Genomic DNA, 16094 nt, shown 5'->3' on the forward strand with positions numbered 1-16094 from the left:
CATGAACTGAACTTCTGGCAAAGCCTGCCCACGGCGTTCTTCAACCCCTCCTTCAATCACCAGGCCTCTGACAGAGTAGTGCTAACAGTAATACAGATGCTGAGGGGAGGGGCACTGCAAACAACCCACCCACGGGAGCCCAGAATTACGCCATCACAGCAAAACAACCACCCCCTCATATACCCCGCCCACCACCCATCGATCATGGCCAGCTACCACTAATCTTACTCTACAGCACTCTATTCTTCTTTTTCTCTTTCTCTCGTGGCCGCACCCGCTTTCTAAACAATCAAACCCAGGCCAGTAGCCCAGACCCCTTTCCGTGAATCTCTGTTTTATTTTTACTCCACCGGCTCCAAGTGGTTTCTCCTTTTTCCCCTTTTCTCTCCCTCTTTGTTACTTTGGTTTTGTTACTGAAGATCTGCACAATTTATTTTTCTACCCACTGCTGTAGTTGGAGAGTTCAACTCTGTATGCCATGTTGTGACTTTTGGTATTTTTGACTCCAAATTTTGCTCCAGGCCCTGAATTATGAGGAAAGCACATGTGGTATGTGACTCCATGTGTTTCATATAAGGTGCATAATTGATGGCATATGTAAGAAATTATCCAAGATTTCAAAACATCTCCTGGCCAATTTAAATGGGAATATTATTTCACAGATTTAGGTGGGGCCAAGGGTTGACCCAGGATTTCCATCTGTTCCCAAATAGCAGGTTCACAGTTTGAAAATGTGGTTGTGATGCCCTGTCGGGAAGCAATCAAGCTTTAGCTGCAGGGAGTCTTTTCTTTTGGCTGGGTGGTAGGTTGCGAGGCTCAGAGGTGACCCTTAAAAGGTCTGGTCCTGCAAAGCAGTCTGGCAAATCCTGTCCTGTTTCTGGGATCAGTTGTAAAGGAACAAAAAGTGTTGACTGAGGGTGGCATGAGGGGAAGTAGATGGGGCTTCTGGGAAAGGGAAATGATGGAGGTGTCTGAAACAAGGAAGCCAAGCGTGAAAGAGAAGGGAGAGGGCGAGAAGCCCAGATTTGGCCCAGGATCAGTCGCCAGAGAAAGAGAGATTAAGGGCCCATCATTCCCAGCTGCATCATCAGGGCTTTGGCCCTGGTTTGTGTTTTTGTGTCTGTTTGTCCATCACCTCTTAAAACAATTGACCAGAAGGACTTTTAGAATTGAAGCATGCACACTAACAAAGATCACCACCCCACACAGTCCAAAACCTGGTCAGTTGACCGTCCTATCATTCCTGAGAATATGGACCTCTGACTGGCCTTGCTTGTGACTGTCCCCCCCTCCTCTTTTTTACACTGGGAGAGTATGCTTTGTGTTTTTGGTTCTTTGCCATGCATTGTCAGCCCCTTTAGTTCCCCTTCCGTTACTTGACTTCCCTTCTGCTTTTGCTTCATCCCACAAACAAGTCTGGTTTTGGCTGGATGTTTGGATCAGACAGTCACCCTAGTGCACTATCCTCCAACATTCTCCTCACTTTCACCCCAACTATCTGTTTTAAACTTACTCGTTGACTCTTTGCTGTGGAGAGCTGCCGAGGGGGCAGGTGGTAGAGACAGAAGGGGCTGATATAAAAAACTGAACAGCCCAAGGTTAGGCAGGGGATCTTTGCTGCAGGATTAATTGTATAAGAACCATGTAATGATTGCTGGCATTCCTCTGGAGTGAAATCCTGTTAGTCACTGGACAGGGTTCAGGTTGAGACTGAGCATGTATGTGTGCATCAGAAAGGAAGGTGAGCATGACCAAGTGAAGATTTCAAAGATTCTGTTGTCTCAGCCCTAAAGCCACGCAAAGATACACTCTGACCAGGTTCAATCAAAGATGTTCAGGTTTTAATTTCTACTCTCTGCGATTGTGTACGATTAAGCTTAGTCTCTACACTTCAAATCTGTTTTTATTGATTGGACCCCAGGTTTGCAAACATCTGACTCTAGTTAATAATTAGTGACATCAGAAGCCTATTACTGCTATTACCTCTTTCCAACATCACTTTGTAGCTTTAATAGGTGTGCTCAATAAAGACATGAAAAAATTGACTCAGAAATATCATGTTTGTTAATTTGTGACTTCAAATCACATTTCATGATCGATTTATGCAGAAAACTGGGAAACTGCAATGCAAAAGTGCATTTATTTCCCCACTTCTCTTGCATCTGTGAAAAAGAAAATGTTTAGTTTGAGCCTATTGTACTTTGATTCATTCTGACAGTTTTCGTGCACTGGGTTTGTGGCTTAGTTTTTATATACTACGGTTTGTACGTATTAGGCTTGTTGGGACATATTATATTGGGACATATATTGGGACATATACATAAACTTATTGATCACCTCAAATATAAAATTGATCATATTTTGGTTGTTTTGGTTGTTCTGGATGAACGTTTTCTGGTAACCATATACTGTAGTATCAGTGGCAGCAGTGGTCAAATCAAGTAACGGACATGGCAGCAGAGACTTTAGGAGAGCACTGTTTAGTTTAACAAACATAAGACATTTGGAACTTTTTTTGAAATTAAAAAAAGGGTTTTGAAGAACACCACGTTTTTATTAACCAAGCTAAAATGTTAAAGACCCAAACTGCAATGTGAAGGTTATGCTGCAGTTACATGCAGTTACATTCGTAGGCATTGACTAAATCACTAGTACCAATTTGTTTTGTCATTTGAGGGAACAGACCTGATAGCACAATATGACAGTGTCAGATAAGAAGGTTTCTTAAACGAAATTGAGTCTTAAGTTTATAACGTTTTATTTAATTTAGAAAACATCAGTTCAAGATGATTTTACTATTGCAGCAAAAAGCATACTTTACACACAAGTATAGACAGAAAGTATTGAGCTGTACTGCTGTACTTTTGCTTAACATTGCTATTTTTAGTTCCAATAGTATCAGTGAAGCATCAATAAAATGTACGAACAATTTGTACTATAATCATGGGACACCAACGGCAGGGATGACTCATCCTTTTAAATCCAACTGAAGTTTTCTTGTTGTGATTCTGTCCTCGGGGAAGGAAAAAGCCCCTTATCAGTGTTCGCTCTCTCCTTTTCCAACATTTTACTCCATCTCTCCATTTTCAGACAACAGTGAGCAGCTCATTGAACATAGATGATGAATGGCTGTAGATTGATGGCAGATAGCGGGTTGCCACTAATTGACACCATTGTATCACTTCATCTTTCGCTTTTGTATTCATCCTCCTCCTTCTTCTCTTCTCAGCACACCACCCCATTATGGTTGAGATTAGTTGCTCTTAAGGAGCTGTATATCTCTGCATGATCCATGTAATGAAATATGCACTGCAGGAGCTTGCTTGAGGGCCTGTTTCAACATATTGCATTCGTAGGCTTTGATTCTGTAGGATTTTTATGACAAGGACGAGTTTGGTTTAATGTTGCAAATCTAAATATAAAACTTTATATTATTATTTGGCCAATTCAAGCATTATCATGGTATAGAATAAGGAGATATGAGTCATTATCTGCCTGGCATATTTATTATGGGTGAGACTTAGAGGTACATTTTCATGCTGGTAGCCTTGTCAGCAGAGCATTGTAATTATTGAAACAAAATATCACCAGTGCCTGTACTATGAGTTGGGTTGCATATTTAGAAAGGTAGAAGATGTCTCGCTCTCTCTCTCATCTAGAAATACACGATGAGTCAATAGAGTCATCCAGTGGAAGATTTGTGTGTCATCAACATTGGAATGATAGGAAAAGCCATGTGAAGGGATGATAAAACACAGGGATGTGGTATAGATGGAGAAAAGAAGATTTTTAGGGAGGAGGTCAGTGTGGATGTCTAGGTGAAAACAAACAGGACTTTGAGATGAGAGACACAAGTTCTTGTCTCATTTGATATTGTTAGTTGTTACACTTTATTTCTGTAATATCCCCAACCTCACTATTCTTTAATCCTAACCTTGTTTTTGTGCCTAAACATAAAAGCTAATATTTTTTGTGCCAAATCCAAATTATATGGTGGCATTTAATAATGCATGATAGTACAGAAGTGGGTGGGATAGTTTAGTAAAAGAACAAGCACCAAACTCTTGCTTCTTCCTCATATTTCTCATACTAGTCAGAGCTAAAGCAGATGATAAAGGGTTATAAAAATTCATAGGACTTCTTTAGAAGTCAGATGCCTCTGCCTCTGCTAAGTTTATGCTAAGTCACTTATTTACTTTGGCTCGAGACCTGCCGTGTGTGTGTGTGTGTGTTTCTCTATCGTTCTGGATAAACCCGGGTCTTTAACTGATAGGCTTACCTGGGTTTATAAAAGCATCTGTTATGTAGTCTGTCCCCGCTATTTTTAATAATTTTATATGCTCTTTATTCAGTTATGACTCTTGCTGACACCCACTTTCACATTTTCATAATGTGTTGCTAAGTGCAGCCACAGTTGTGCCACGGAAACAGGTGCATTTATTTGCACTGCTCAAGGGATCCTCAGGTAGTTCTTAAGTGAGACAGTTTTCTTTTTTTGTTTGTGTGATCATAATGACAATTTTAGTCTGCAACTGACACATTATAAACTTGCCTGTCCCAGGTTATCTTTATTCCAAACACTAATACAAATCACGTTTACATATACTCAAACCTCCTCCCCCTTCCTTACCACATTCTCTCCTACTCGTGTGACACCTTATCATTCATCTTGTTAAGATCTTTTATTAACTCACTGTGCTCCACTTCTTCCACCCTTGACTAAAGAGTATGCTTCCCTTCTTTTCTCGGCTTGTTTTCTTCTGGGACTGGCAGACAGCCTTACTAGCCTTCAGCTAGACGGCTTTTAATCATTTATTTAGGGGCTGTAATGTTGAGTTCAGCTCTACTCTCTCTCTCTCCGTGCATGCAAAGACGAGAGCGGGGAAAAGTGAGAGACACCACATTAAGCTTGGATGAAGAAGCCAGTTTGTCAGCACGCCTCTAAGGATTCCTCCTCCCTCTGTTTCCAATGCTTTACTAAGTATTATGTGTTTTAAATAAGTATATGATGGTGCTGCTTTCATTAAATATTTCTGTTTTGATGGCATCTCCACTGGCGTCACAGAGTGAACCTTACTAGAAAGGAAAATTCAGAGGGATACAGTTTATTTGTTTGTCAGATTTCATGGGCAGATAAAGCAGTGAAATAGGGTCTGTCTGATGCCAAAGGCCTCACGAGGTGTCTTTGTAAACAGTTGTTTTTTTTTCTGTTAACAGACACAATATCAGTGTATGTATAATCAAATGCCACTTTATTAGGTACACCTGTACAATCTAATGCAATCCAATACAGCAGCTTTGCAGTAGTCTCAGTAGTAGCAGTCTTACTCGAGTGTATTGGTTTTAAGTTTTGGTCTGATCTGTATCTGAACAATGCCTGATTTTGGTTGTTAAATGGATCTTTGATTCAGACACACTTGGCAATGAACATTGTATATTTCACAGTGCAAATTTAAAATGTCTGCTGTACACACACAGAGACTCCAAAAATGAGGTACCATCCGCTGTTGTTTTCAGCACTGGGCATTGAGTCAGAGAGGTAATTCACATTTATAATTGAACAGAACAAAGGGTGTTCATTGGAGGCAACTAATCAGCACTGACCTTTTCTGAATAGCATTAGCAGGCCCTTCCCAGCAGAGCAGTGCTGTTTAGCCTGAGGTCAGTTGTAAAAAGTGTTGGTTGTGTGTAAATAAATATGCCTCTTTCTATGCAGCAGATGGCCTTCCCATTCATTAACCCCACTAATGGGACTTGGAAACCTTTCTCCAAGTGTAATGACCTAACTCAGCTCAGTTCAGAGTGCTAATTGACTACTTATTCCCGGATTGAGTAGACCAGGTAAAGTTTGAATGTACTTTTTTCTGTTGAAGGCGGTGATGCCCAAAGCTAGTGCCTAAGTCTTTGTCACAACAATGACATGGAGAAGAGGGAGAATCGTGGGTTTAGGGCAAAATATGTAGGACATAAACAATGCACACTTAACTCATCAGCAAAAAGAACTGGAGACTGTATGGGCCTTTGAAGCCTGAGAGGATTTGGCTCATCAGTGAAGAACTGTCCACTTGTTTTTGTCTTCATAGATGTGAAGAAAACATGCAGTTTTCCTCCATAAGGCATCACTTGTGGTGTTTTACCAAAGAACACAGTGGAGCAAAACACTAAAACTTTTTCTTGTGCTCCCTCCGCAGCATTCTCTCTGTCTGTCCCTGCAGCTTAGTGCAAAATGTTCAAACAAAAATAGTGTTTGATCTTTTATCTAAGTAAGAAAAAAGTACCAACCAAAATATTATATATATTATATATATGTATAATTTGGTTTTGGTGCACATTTATGAATCAAATGTCTTTCCTCTATTCAATTAAAAGTACAGTGCACATACTGAAATGCCATACCACACAAGTATAAAACCCCATGTTTTCTTTTTTCTCCCTTTACAGAAAAACTGTAGTTTCCACTACACAATGCTATTCCTGCTCTTTTCGGTCTATGCCATTGTCATTTTCTCTCCCTCTTTTGGTTCTGTATTGTTTTAGTTAATGCTGATTGCCTCAAATGAACTTCCTTCCCCTCTCCACCACATGAGCTGTAATTTTGTCACACTTGTGCACAGCAACAGGCCATGACACTACCTCTGACCACTGGCTTCATATCATTATCCATCAGCAGGAAATGCAGCCAGAATTACATTTTTCTCATGCATTCATGCAGGGTCAGATGAGGTATGGAAAAGTCTATACTCACTTTCATCCAGAGCCGATGGACACTTTTTCTTTAAATCCATGACCACCCAATGAATTATGAATGAAAAACAGTCCCTTCCGGCTTACACTTACCTAGAAAGAAACTTTAACTCAGTCTCAAGAGGTAAGTATTTGCTAGCTAGGCTTCACTGCAGTGTTTGGACGGAGGCCCAAATAAATCATGGACTGTCAAGGAAAACTAAGTCCGTATAATGTTCTACTTGTACATATAGCAGGCATTGTTAGTAGTGTGGTGATTGTACAGCGTCCCACTTTGAGTCCAGGGGACTGGATTTGTTTAACCATAACCACATTTTTTTGGATCTGGTTTAGTTAGACTCAGGTTTTCTCGGGTCGTGTCAGGCCTTATTTTAAGAACCTTTGTGTCAGTGTATTGCAGTGTGTTTATTTTCCACACATTACTATTCATTTTTTGTGTTTCACTCTTTACACCCCAGTACTTGATGTTTAAGTGTCACACTGCAAATTGTGGGTTAGATGACATGCAATAGCATTAAAAAATCTTCTGATGTTTGCTGTATTTTTTTCAGCTGAATTTTAATATTGTGATGCTGTAGTGGCTTAATTAAAGTTTCATCTGGTTATTAATGGAAGATTACCTGGATTCTCTGCTGCCTTTCTATTTTCCTTACTTCTTAATATAAAAAAAATGAATAACTTGTTCTTTCCTTTATCTGCACAGGAGCAGAGCCCCAGTAACGCCACATCCCTGGCCATGATGCAGGAGCCACAGGAGGTGGTAGAGGAGACCGTCACCATAGAGGAAGATCCAGGCACCCCCACTTCCCACGTCTCAGTGGTCACCTCTGATGATGGCACCACACGGCGCACAGAAACCAAGGTAAGACACAAAGGTGCAGTCAACTTAGTAAAGAAAACAGAAATATGATAATTAAATTCTAGAAATGTGTTCATTGACCATGCACTGTATTTTCATATTGTATTGATATTGGACATATTTAGCTCTAAAAAAAAAATCCTTGCTGGGCTGGTGCTAGAGTTGGTTAAGAGCTTGTTTATCTTGTGAAGCTGTTAGGAACGGCTTTGTTTTTCACAGGATGTAGAGCCAGTGTTATTACATGTCTGTATACATTGCAGATATACCAATCTACTAAACTATGCATCTAACTTTAGAAAACAATTTTTCTTGTTGGTCAGAATAACCACACCCCAAATCACAGTCAAAAGCTGTTCTTGGTTCTACCTCAGCAAGAAATTGTTGCTGTTCTTTAGCTGTCGAAAGGCAGAGAACTAGTTCTAAAATAGACACTGGCGCAGAACCAGCCCTGAAACTGGCTATGTGGAAAAGGGGTATTTGACACCTCTGAGTTGATGCAGTATTGTGACACAGAGACCTCAATGAGCTCTTTGCTGCAAACACCCATAGAGTCCCTTTAAATTATTTTAATATTGCTTTATATGATTGTTGTGGATTGCTGCTTCCACTCCCAGACTTCCATCCTTAAGAACTCTAAATCCCATAATCCTATAGCCCAAAGTGGTATCATCTCCTTCTCATGGATTTATGCATTTGATAATTGTGTTATTTTTTAGCCCATTCCATTGGTATTTTTTCCAGTTTTGTGCTTCTCCATTCCTCTTTTGTTGATTGGTCCTCTACTGTGTTTTGTTGTTTTTCTATAAGGATGTGTCAGCTAAGGTGAAGGTGAGTGGACTTTTACACTATTATGGCTTTTCCCACCATGCCACCATTTTATGTGTTCCCCTACAGGCTGCAGCAGCAGTGTGCCGCACAGCTGGCTTCATCACAAACCAAATAATACTCCAATTTAAAATCCCAAAATAAAAATACTTTCTAGCTTCCACCTCCTAGGATAAGTTCCATTCCTCTGATTATGTCTTATGCATGGTCTTCTGTCTCTCTCCTTCTCTTTCTCTGTTTCTCTCTTATAAATTGTATCCTGTAACATTCCTCATTGGCATAATAATAGATAAAAAATACCACTACTTAACACCAATAATACATTCTGCATTCCCACAGGAATATTATGAGATAAAAGCATCTTACATTACTGCACTTTTTTTGCACTTTAACCATAAGCACACATTATTACTTAGAGCTGTGCCATATTATATTGTCTTTCATACATTGTGATAATTTCTCCCCATGACAAATGTTGTCATATCTTGATATTGGTAGTTTGTATGTAAGTGCTGTGATGTGGATGTCTCACATGAGCCTTCAAACAAAATAAAAGTGGTGGAAGGCAGATCTCGAATGCAGGAAGAGTCTAAAGAACAACTGGAGAAGAGTTGAGTTGTTGCCAGAAAATAATGAGGGCGGAAAGAGCAGCAATAGTAACAAACTGCTTTAATTCAGAAAGGTTTCTCAGGATCCATAAGTAAAAAATACTTATAACTAATTAAATGCTAAATGGCCACTTATGTAGTGCTTTTATCCAAAGCGCTTTACAACATTGCTTCTCATTCACCCTTTCACTGATGGGAGTGGCTGCCATGCAAGGTGCTGAACCACCAGGAGCAACTTGGGGTTCAGCGTCTTCCATAGGGACACTTCAACACATAGCTGGGATCACGGATTGAACATATACATTTTATTGAATTAATTTAAATATATTTTGATTATTATCAATATCAACTGATTAAAAAAGCTTTATTATTAATTGTCTCTTTTAACCCTCAGAGGTCTAGGGTATATCTGTTTTTTGAAGACTTTTGATTTGACTTTATATTTCACCTTTATATTTTACCATGCCAATATTTGGTGTCATTTGTTTTTAGCACAACCTCACCTGTGTAACAGTTATTTTTTTTCATTTTGAAATACTGTTATAACACAGACAGCTCCACAACCACACAAGAAATGTTCTTCCTGCTTAGTTTGACATCAGCAGATTCTCCACGGGGGAGACTCCTTGTTTCATCAATATAAAAATAATAAAGTCAAGAATATTTGAGTCAAAGCATCGCTTGATCCATCCTAAACACCAGTGAAAATTTCAAATAGAGTTTGACATCTGCACTTTCAACGTGCAAAAAAATCAAGCATCTGAAGCATCGTCTTCCTGCTACTTCATCTTAAAGAGATCATGTGACTTGATCACACCGGCATGATGACGTACTACTAAACGTTTAAATGGCAATCGAATCACCCTGGTCATGTTTAAAACAGAGAGTAGGAACAGTGGCTGCCCTATTTTGAATATACTGAGGAATCATTTCATTCTTAATAATTTTTTCTATTATTAGTACAGAATGTCTTTCTCTGTTTGTCTGTTTGGTGTTTGGAAAATGGTTTCAAGTCTGTGCCTGTTCATTGTGTTTTGGAACACAGTCTGTATTTCACCTCTCAGCTTGAAGTCATCTCACTGGACACTGAGAGGGATTCCTGCAAGAATCCACATCAGGTTTTTATTTAAAAGGAATCTAGTACAAAATCTTAGAAGGGAGGTGGGGTTGGAATTATTTTGAGACACACACCCAATAATAACCTTATGTAGATTGCAACGATTTTAATGCAAACACATGTACAGTCAACTTCTGCTGCTGTAAGTTTCCAGAGGAGAAAAGAGTGCCCTAGGGACTGTGCAACTGTAATTAAAAAGCCTGGTCTAATCCCTCATCAGGGAGGGCCCATTGTCCCCCAGCCTGTTTATTTGGAGGGGATTGGCCACACACACTTACCCACACTCACATGATTTTACGCATTTACACACAAACACACACACTTGTTCTTATGAATAACACACACAAACATCACTGTAAAACTTTACAGTACAGTAATCAGAGGCTTTGCATAAAAGGAAGGAAAAGGAAGGACACTGTTTTTAAGGGTCTGCCATCTTGCTGGGTGGAGCGTCTGGGTGTTTTCTGAAAGTCACCATTAGGAAAAGGCTAATTAATGTACAGGGTGAGAATGTGAAAGCCAACATCTCTGTAGTAGCTAATAGATCCAAACCCAACTGAGTGTGTTCACCAAGAAACCTGACTTTCCCATGCTCTTTTTTGCCTCTATGCTCTGGCTTGCTATGTGATGTACAGTATGAGTTCTTTTTGAGGTATGTTTTTATCTATTCCTTTGAAGCAAAGTTGCTAATGCTGTGTTTTCCCTTCATGGTTATTCCCAACCTGACTGCTAGAAGATGAAACACAGAGGCTTCTCCCATCTTCCTGTTTTTCAGGATAAAATAGTTTGTTCAGTGGTAAACATGCATATCAGCTATATTATTGGTCTAGGATACTGCAAATAGAACAGAAAATAGCATAAAGATAGAGCTATTGTTTATGAGAGACTGTCATCAGAAACAGACCAGAGTTATGTTCACATTTTCAACTCATTCAGAAAATTGGCCTGGACCTTGAATATATGTGTGTCTTAGCACACCTACTTGCTGAAGATCCTTGTTCGTCATATTGTCCTAGGACGCAATGCCTTCCTTGGCGATCATTCAACTTTCTTTTCCTGCTGCCCCAATACAAATGGAATGTCAGTCATGTTGGAGGAAAAGCTCAGTTGGGCTCACAAAAGCAGCATTCCTCCTTTTTCTGTGGTTATAAGCTAATAAGAGTATAGAGGCAGACCACACAAACTCATAAAAGCTCTTTTACAAGCCTGCAAACACTGAGGAGCCAGCCATGAGGTAGTAGTGTTAGGTAGTAAAATGCCAACTGGTAGTTTCATCAGGTTTAACAGTTGTGAGAGTGTCGCTGTTGAACAGATAAGAATAAAGAACAGTGCGTTACTTTTTTTGTTTGTGTATGTCGCTGTCAGAGCACAGTGAGAATACTCTAACCACTCTCAAATTGCACACTGCTATGTCTATCTTAAATGTCTCCAACTCATTACAGAGCTACAACAACAGTGTGGATGTGCCATATGTCCATGAATAATGAAATGCAGTTCTCTGAGAGATCTATCCACTTCTCCCTCACCAGGTTACAAAAGTGGTCAAAACCATCACTTGCCGCACCTACCAACCAGTCATGGTGACTGACAACTTGCAAGTAGAGTCCAGGCCTTCACGCCGGACCCCCACCCCAGTCTCCATTACAACCCAGTTTGAGACAGAACCAGTAAAAGATGCAAATCTATTTGTGATCTATCTGCTTCCATCTGCATCCCTGCTGCTCTAACATTTAAACATTTTAACACTTTACCAGTGTTGAAGAGAAACTAACTAACCACCTTCTGTCATTTTTGCTAATCATCTTTACATTGTCTGAATATGAATCATAGGCTGTTTAAAAATCTAAACTACTACCTGACCCTCTTCCATTAACCCTCTGGCCACTCTGTCCATTTGAGCTCTCAATAAAGTGCCACTGAAGTTATGAAACCTCTTACAGAGCAGTGAAGTGGACAGTGCCTTTAGCTTGCTGCCTTAGTTTGGTAAATAGTTAAAGCCCATGTTATACTGCCTGTGAAAGTTTTAAACACTTTTCAGTGTAGCTGTGTCCTCCCACGCATGCACCCACACACACATGCAGACAAATCTATATTTCTACATGTGCACAAAGTTGCATACACTTTCCACTATTTTAGTTATTCTCTTTTAGCCTTGTTTACCCTGCTTAACCATGTTTCACAGGCTCCTCTAAAACATAGGTCCTTTGCCGCCTCTCGTTTCCCCTTGCGTGATGGTTTAAGACTTTGTGAACATGATTGTGCATCAAAGAGCCTTTGAAACCTGTGTGATAGCTCCCTTTGCAACCCTTGCAGACGGCCCAAAAAGCTGTGTTAGTACAACACACGTGGGCATGTCAAAGCTAGGAAACTGTAGGAGGGCATTTACTGTCCTCTCAACTCTGACAGCAACTATTGAACAGAATAAAAATTGATGGCTAATAAAAGGTGATGAAATGACCAGTTGTGAATAAAGGCGTATGTTCTTTTTGTACAGTATCTCTCTGACAACTGTTATGTCATGGTTATGGTTTGAAATTCAGCTCTTGCCCATATAGTATTTTCCAGGCCTAGAGATAGATTATGCTTTGATCTGAACAGGTGAGTTTTGGTTTTGCCTTAGCTTATGGCTGTAAATCAAAAGAATTAAAGTGAACTTGTTATTCCAAGGTCAAACAAACGCATTTTCTATTGTGAATCAAGCAAATGAGCTCTTTATTCTCAACTGTGCAAAACCAAGGCAGAATGGCTTCAGAAACAAATGTAAATGACTCAGTAATTACTGAACATGGAAATGAACCTTGGCATTCCTGAAATAGGCTTTGTAATGTAGCTCACAGTCAGTATGAAATCAAAAAACAAGGCCACTGAAGATTTCTATTTGTTTCAACCAAGTTAATGAGGATGGCGTGTTAAACAAACAATATGTGGTTTGTGCTTTTGCTCTTAGCACTGTCCATTGTCCTGCGGGTTAATGCTACATTGTGATTTCATGATATTGTTACATGCCTTTGCTTGCATCTGATTAAAATCTGAATTATGACATTAATGTGAAAATAGAGAAAGCATATTAAACTTAAAAAGGCTGGTGTCATAAAGTAAACCAATTAAGTAAAGGAATGAGAACAGCTTTACTTTTCCTTTCATCGGACTGTTCGTATCTGTCTTTGCTCGTCAAGTGGGAATAAATCTCTATCCAAAACCTTGTCAGGCACAATGCTTATTGCATTAAACCTGCACCCCTGCAGGTGACAATTAATTGTCATCAACCTCATTAATTGGGAAAACAAAGTTATAGCAACAGACAAAATAGCCAGTTAATGGCTACAGCCAAATCCACTGGGCAGTAAATTGATTTCTGTTTGGGCAAAATGCCCAGGGAGTGTGGATGAGGGTGCCTGTCTGTAATACTTCAGTAAGACAGCCACAGAGACAGCAGAGGAGTTATTTAGTAATACATTTAGTCGTCACAGCCTTGTAGCTACAGAAGGTGATGCTACCTTGGTACCCTCCCTTGAGGGCATGAAGGATTTAAGGTCCACTGGAGCTGTAGTACTTGAAGATGACTCTGTTACACTACAATTCAGGAAAATCAGTTTTTCCAGACAGGTTGCATATGGGAGTTTTGAGATAATAGTAAGATTGCAGTAACTCTAAAATTAATGAAATGGTTAGTTTGGTTATTTTTAATCAAGAGCCAAATGCCCAGTCAGAAAGCTGAAGAAACAAATATCTTGTGGACTGGCATGGTTTTCTGTGTGTGCAAGCTAATAATGTCCACATTGAACATTGGTAAATTGGTCGAAGGTTTGTTTCAATAGTATCTAACATTTTTACCGCTTCCTCTGTACAGGTGACCAAGATGGTGAAGACTGTGACCACGCGAACAGTACGTCAGGTGCCCCTTGGTCCTGATGGCTTGCCCCTGACTGATGGCTCATCACCATTGGGCAGCTACACCGACTCTATCGATCGACGCTTCATGAAGAATGGAGGTGATCGTTTTATCACTCCTCAAGCAACCTCCACCCTGACCTGCTCCTACAACAACTCCTACAATGATTCATATGGCGAACCTCCTGAAAGTCAGTACGTTCGTCACTATGGGCTGCACGATGGCTACGCCGATTTAACAAACAATTATGGCAGCCTGTCACGTGGAGTGAACTTCCGGCCACCGCGCTACCCCTACATGTCTAACAGCTACCGGCCTGAGAACAGCTACACACTGCCTATTCGCAAGGATGACTACGGCCATGTGGCCCAGCCCCAGGTGCCTATGGGTAGCAGCACTGTGGATCTGAACCGCTCCCAGCCGGAGCGCTTCCAGCCTGAACCATATGGCTTGGAAGATGACCGCCGCAGCTTGGGCCCTGAAGAGGAAGAGCCATATGAGCTGGAGCCTGACTACTCCACTGCCAATCGACGCACCTTGCAGGGCGCTAACCGGGGTGGCACCCACAGGGAACCACTCCGTGATGGGCCCAGAGTCAGGTGAGAATGAATGCAACAAGAGATTAGAGAGTAGAGAGATGGGCTTGTCTTTTCTTCCAGACAGTAATAAGAGCACCATAGAATACATAACGTGAAGTTACTTATGATACTTAACACAATTATTAATAGAAAAATCAACAGTTTGTATAACAAACACATGCTGTCCCATTCTACCTTGTTAAAAATATTACACACATACACTAGGTTCACAGGTTCCCACTGTTCACATGCATGTGTGCAGACTTTGCCTTGACACAAGAAGAGATCAGGCCTGGTAAAATGAGAAGGAACAAAGAACATTCATAATGTTTTTGCAATAAAATAGAGACACTACACTGTGCACAAGTAAACAGATGTCTCTTCTCCTTAAGCTACTAGTTTGGGACTTTGATTGCTATTTTCCTGCTAATGGATAATGAACATGTGTTTGTGTCAGAGGTAAAGAGGTGGGAATGATTGGAGACGTGATGAAGGGAGGATGGAGGGAATGGAGGGAAAATGGGAGAAGATAGTAGGCTTTTGTCAGTTATCTCTCAAAGCCTTTTCCTTTTTTGAGCAACCTTTGTTGAGAGGCATATAACCCCTGGACTCTAGTGAGCTGAAAAATAAGCCTGTTATCCTCCAACAATAAGATCGCAAAATGGGCTCTTGTCTCTTAATAGCTTCCAATCACTTCAATACTGCCCCGAGAGAGGGACTGAAAAAATGTCCACCTACAAGCAAATTGAAGCAGGGTTTGATGTCTAGTTCGTGGGATGTGTGTTTTAAAGGCTTCTTTTTGAGCAGTTGTATGCAGCAGATATATTTTCAAGCTCTTTGGATCCATTAGAGACCAAAATTCCTGGGCCTTAAGCCACATCTAAATTAATAGAGCTAATGAGGTCTAGAGGCATTAAAGAGTGTGTATCTTAGGCACTACCTGAAGGTATCTCCACACCAGTTGGTGCTTCAAGTAGGGGATCATCTGTTATTAACTGATATCTGTAACAACAAAAATGTTTTAATTTTTGTTAAGGAAGGTGTACTTTCTTTTCACTGAAATTGTCTCTTTAAATTCACAAACACACAGTTTAGGTTCCGTTTAATTTAGATTTAATTTAAGGTTGGAATAACACTCCTGCATGTATGTATCATAATATGCATTATTTGAAGACCCTCTTTCTCTTATCAATGTCATGTTGGTGTCTGCATGTATTTTTTGGGTGGGGGAAAGTTTAAAGGTTATGCTGCATCCAGGTATGTGCCCTTATTGTGAAGTTGTGTTCTTTGATCCTTCTAAATTAAGCTTGCATACACATTTGCACATTTTCAACAGTGACTGTATCACTATTATGAAGCACAGTAGAGCAGATGCTTAATCCAACCCAGTGTCACATCACAATGTACAATTGCTATGTTTGGTCCATGTCACAAAACCTACTAGTATCACAGTATGGGCAGTAAAATTGTG

General features: G+C 40.2%; 1 protein-coding gene across 18 annotated transcripts in view; it reads left to right on the forward strand.

The window, feature by feature from the left end:
- The window catches only part of arvcfb (ARVCF delta catenin family member b), a 202531-nt gene that overhangs the window by 116823 nt on the left and 69614 nt on the right, over positions 1-16094 (forward strand). For 12 of the 18 annotated variants that reach the window (XM_067520515.1, XM_067520507.1, XM_067520509.1 and 9 more), the window contains 4 exons: positions 7448-7606; positions 8411-8431; positions 11683-11820; positions 14004-14644. In XM_067520515.1, the coding sequence (XP_067376616.1) occupies positions 7448-7606; positions 8411-8431; positions 11683-11820; positions 14004-14644 (959 nt within the window). The remainder of the gene's footprint in view (positions 1-7447; positions 7607-8410; positions 8432-11682; positions 11821-14003; positions 14645-16094) is intronic. The other 6 variants (XM_067520517.1, XM_067520519.1, XM_067520523.1 and 3 more) reach the window with 2 other exon arrangements.

The sequence above is a fragment of the Channa argus genome, chromosome 11, assembly GCF_033026475.1.
Source record: "Channa argus isolate prfri chromosome 11, Channa argus male v1.0, whole genome shotgun sequence".
Taxonomy (NCBI): Eukaryota; Metazoa; Chordata; class Actinopteri; order Anabantiformes; family Channidae; genus Channa; species Channa argus.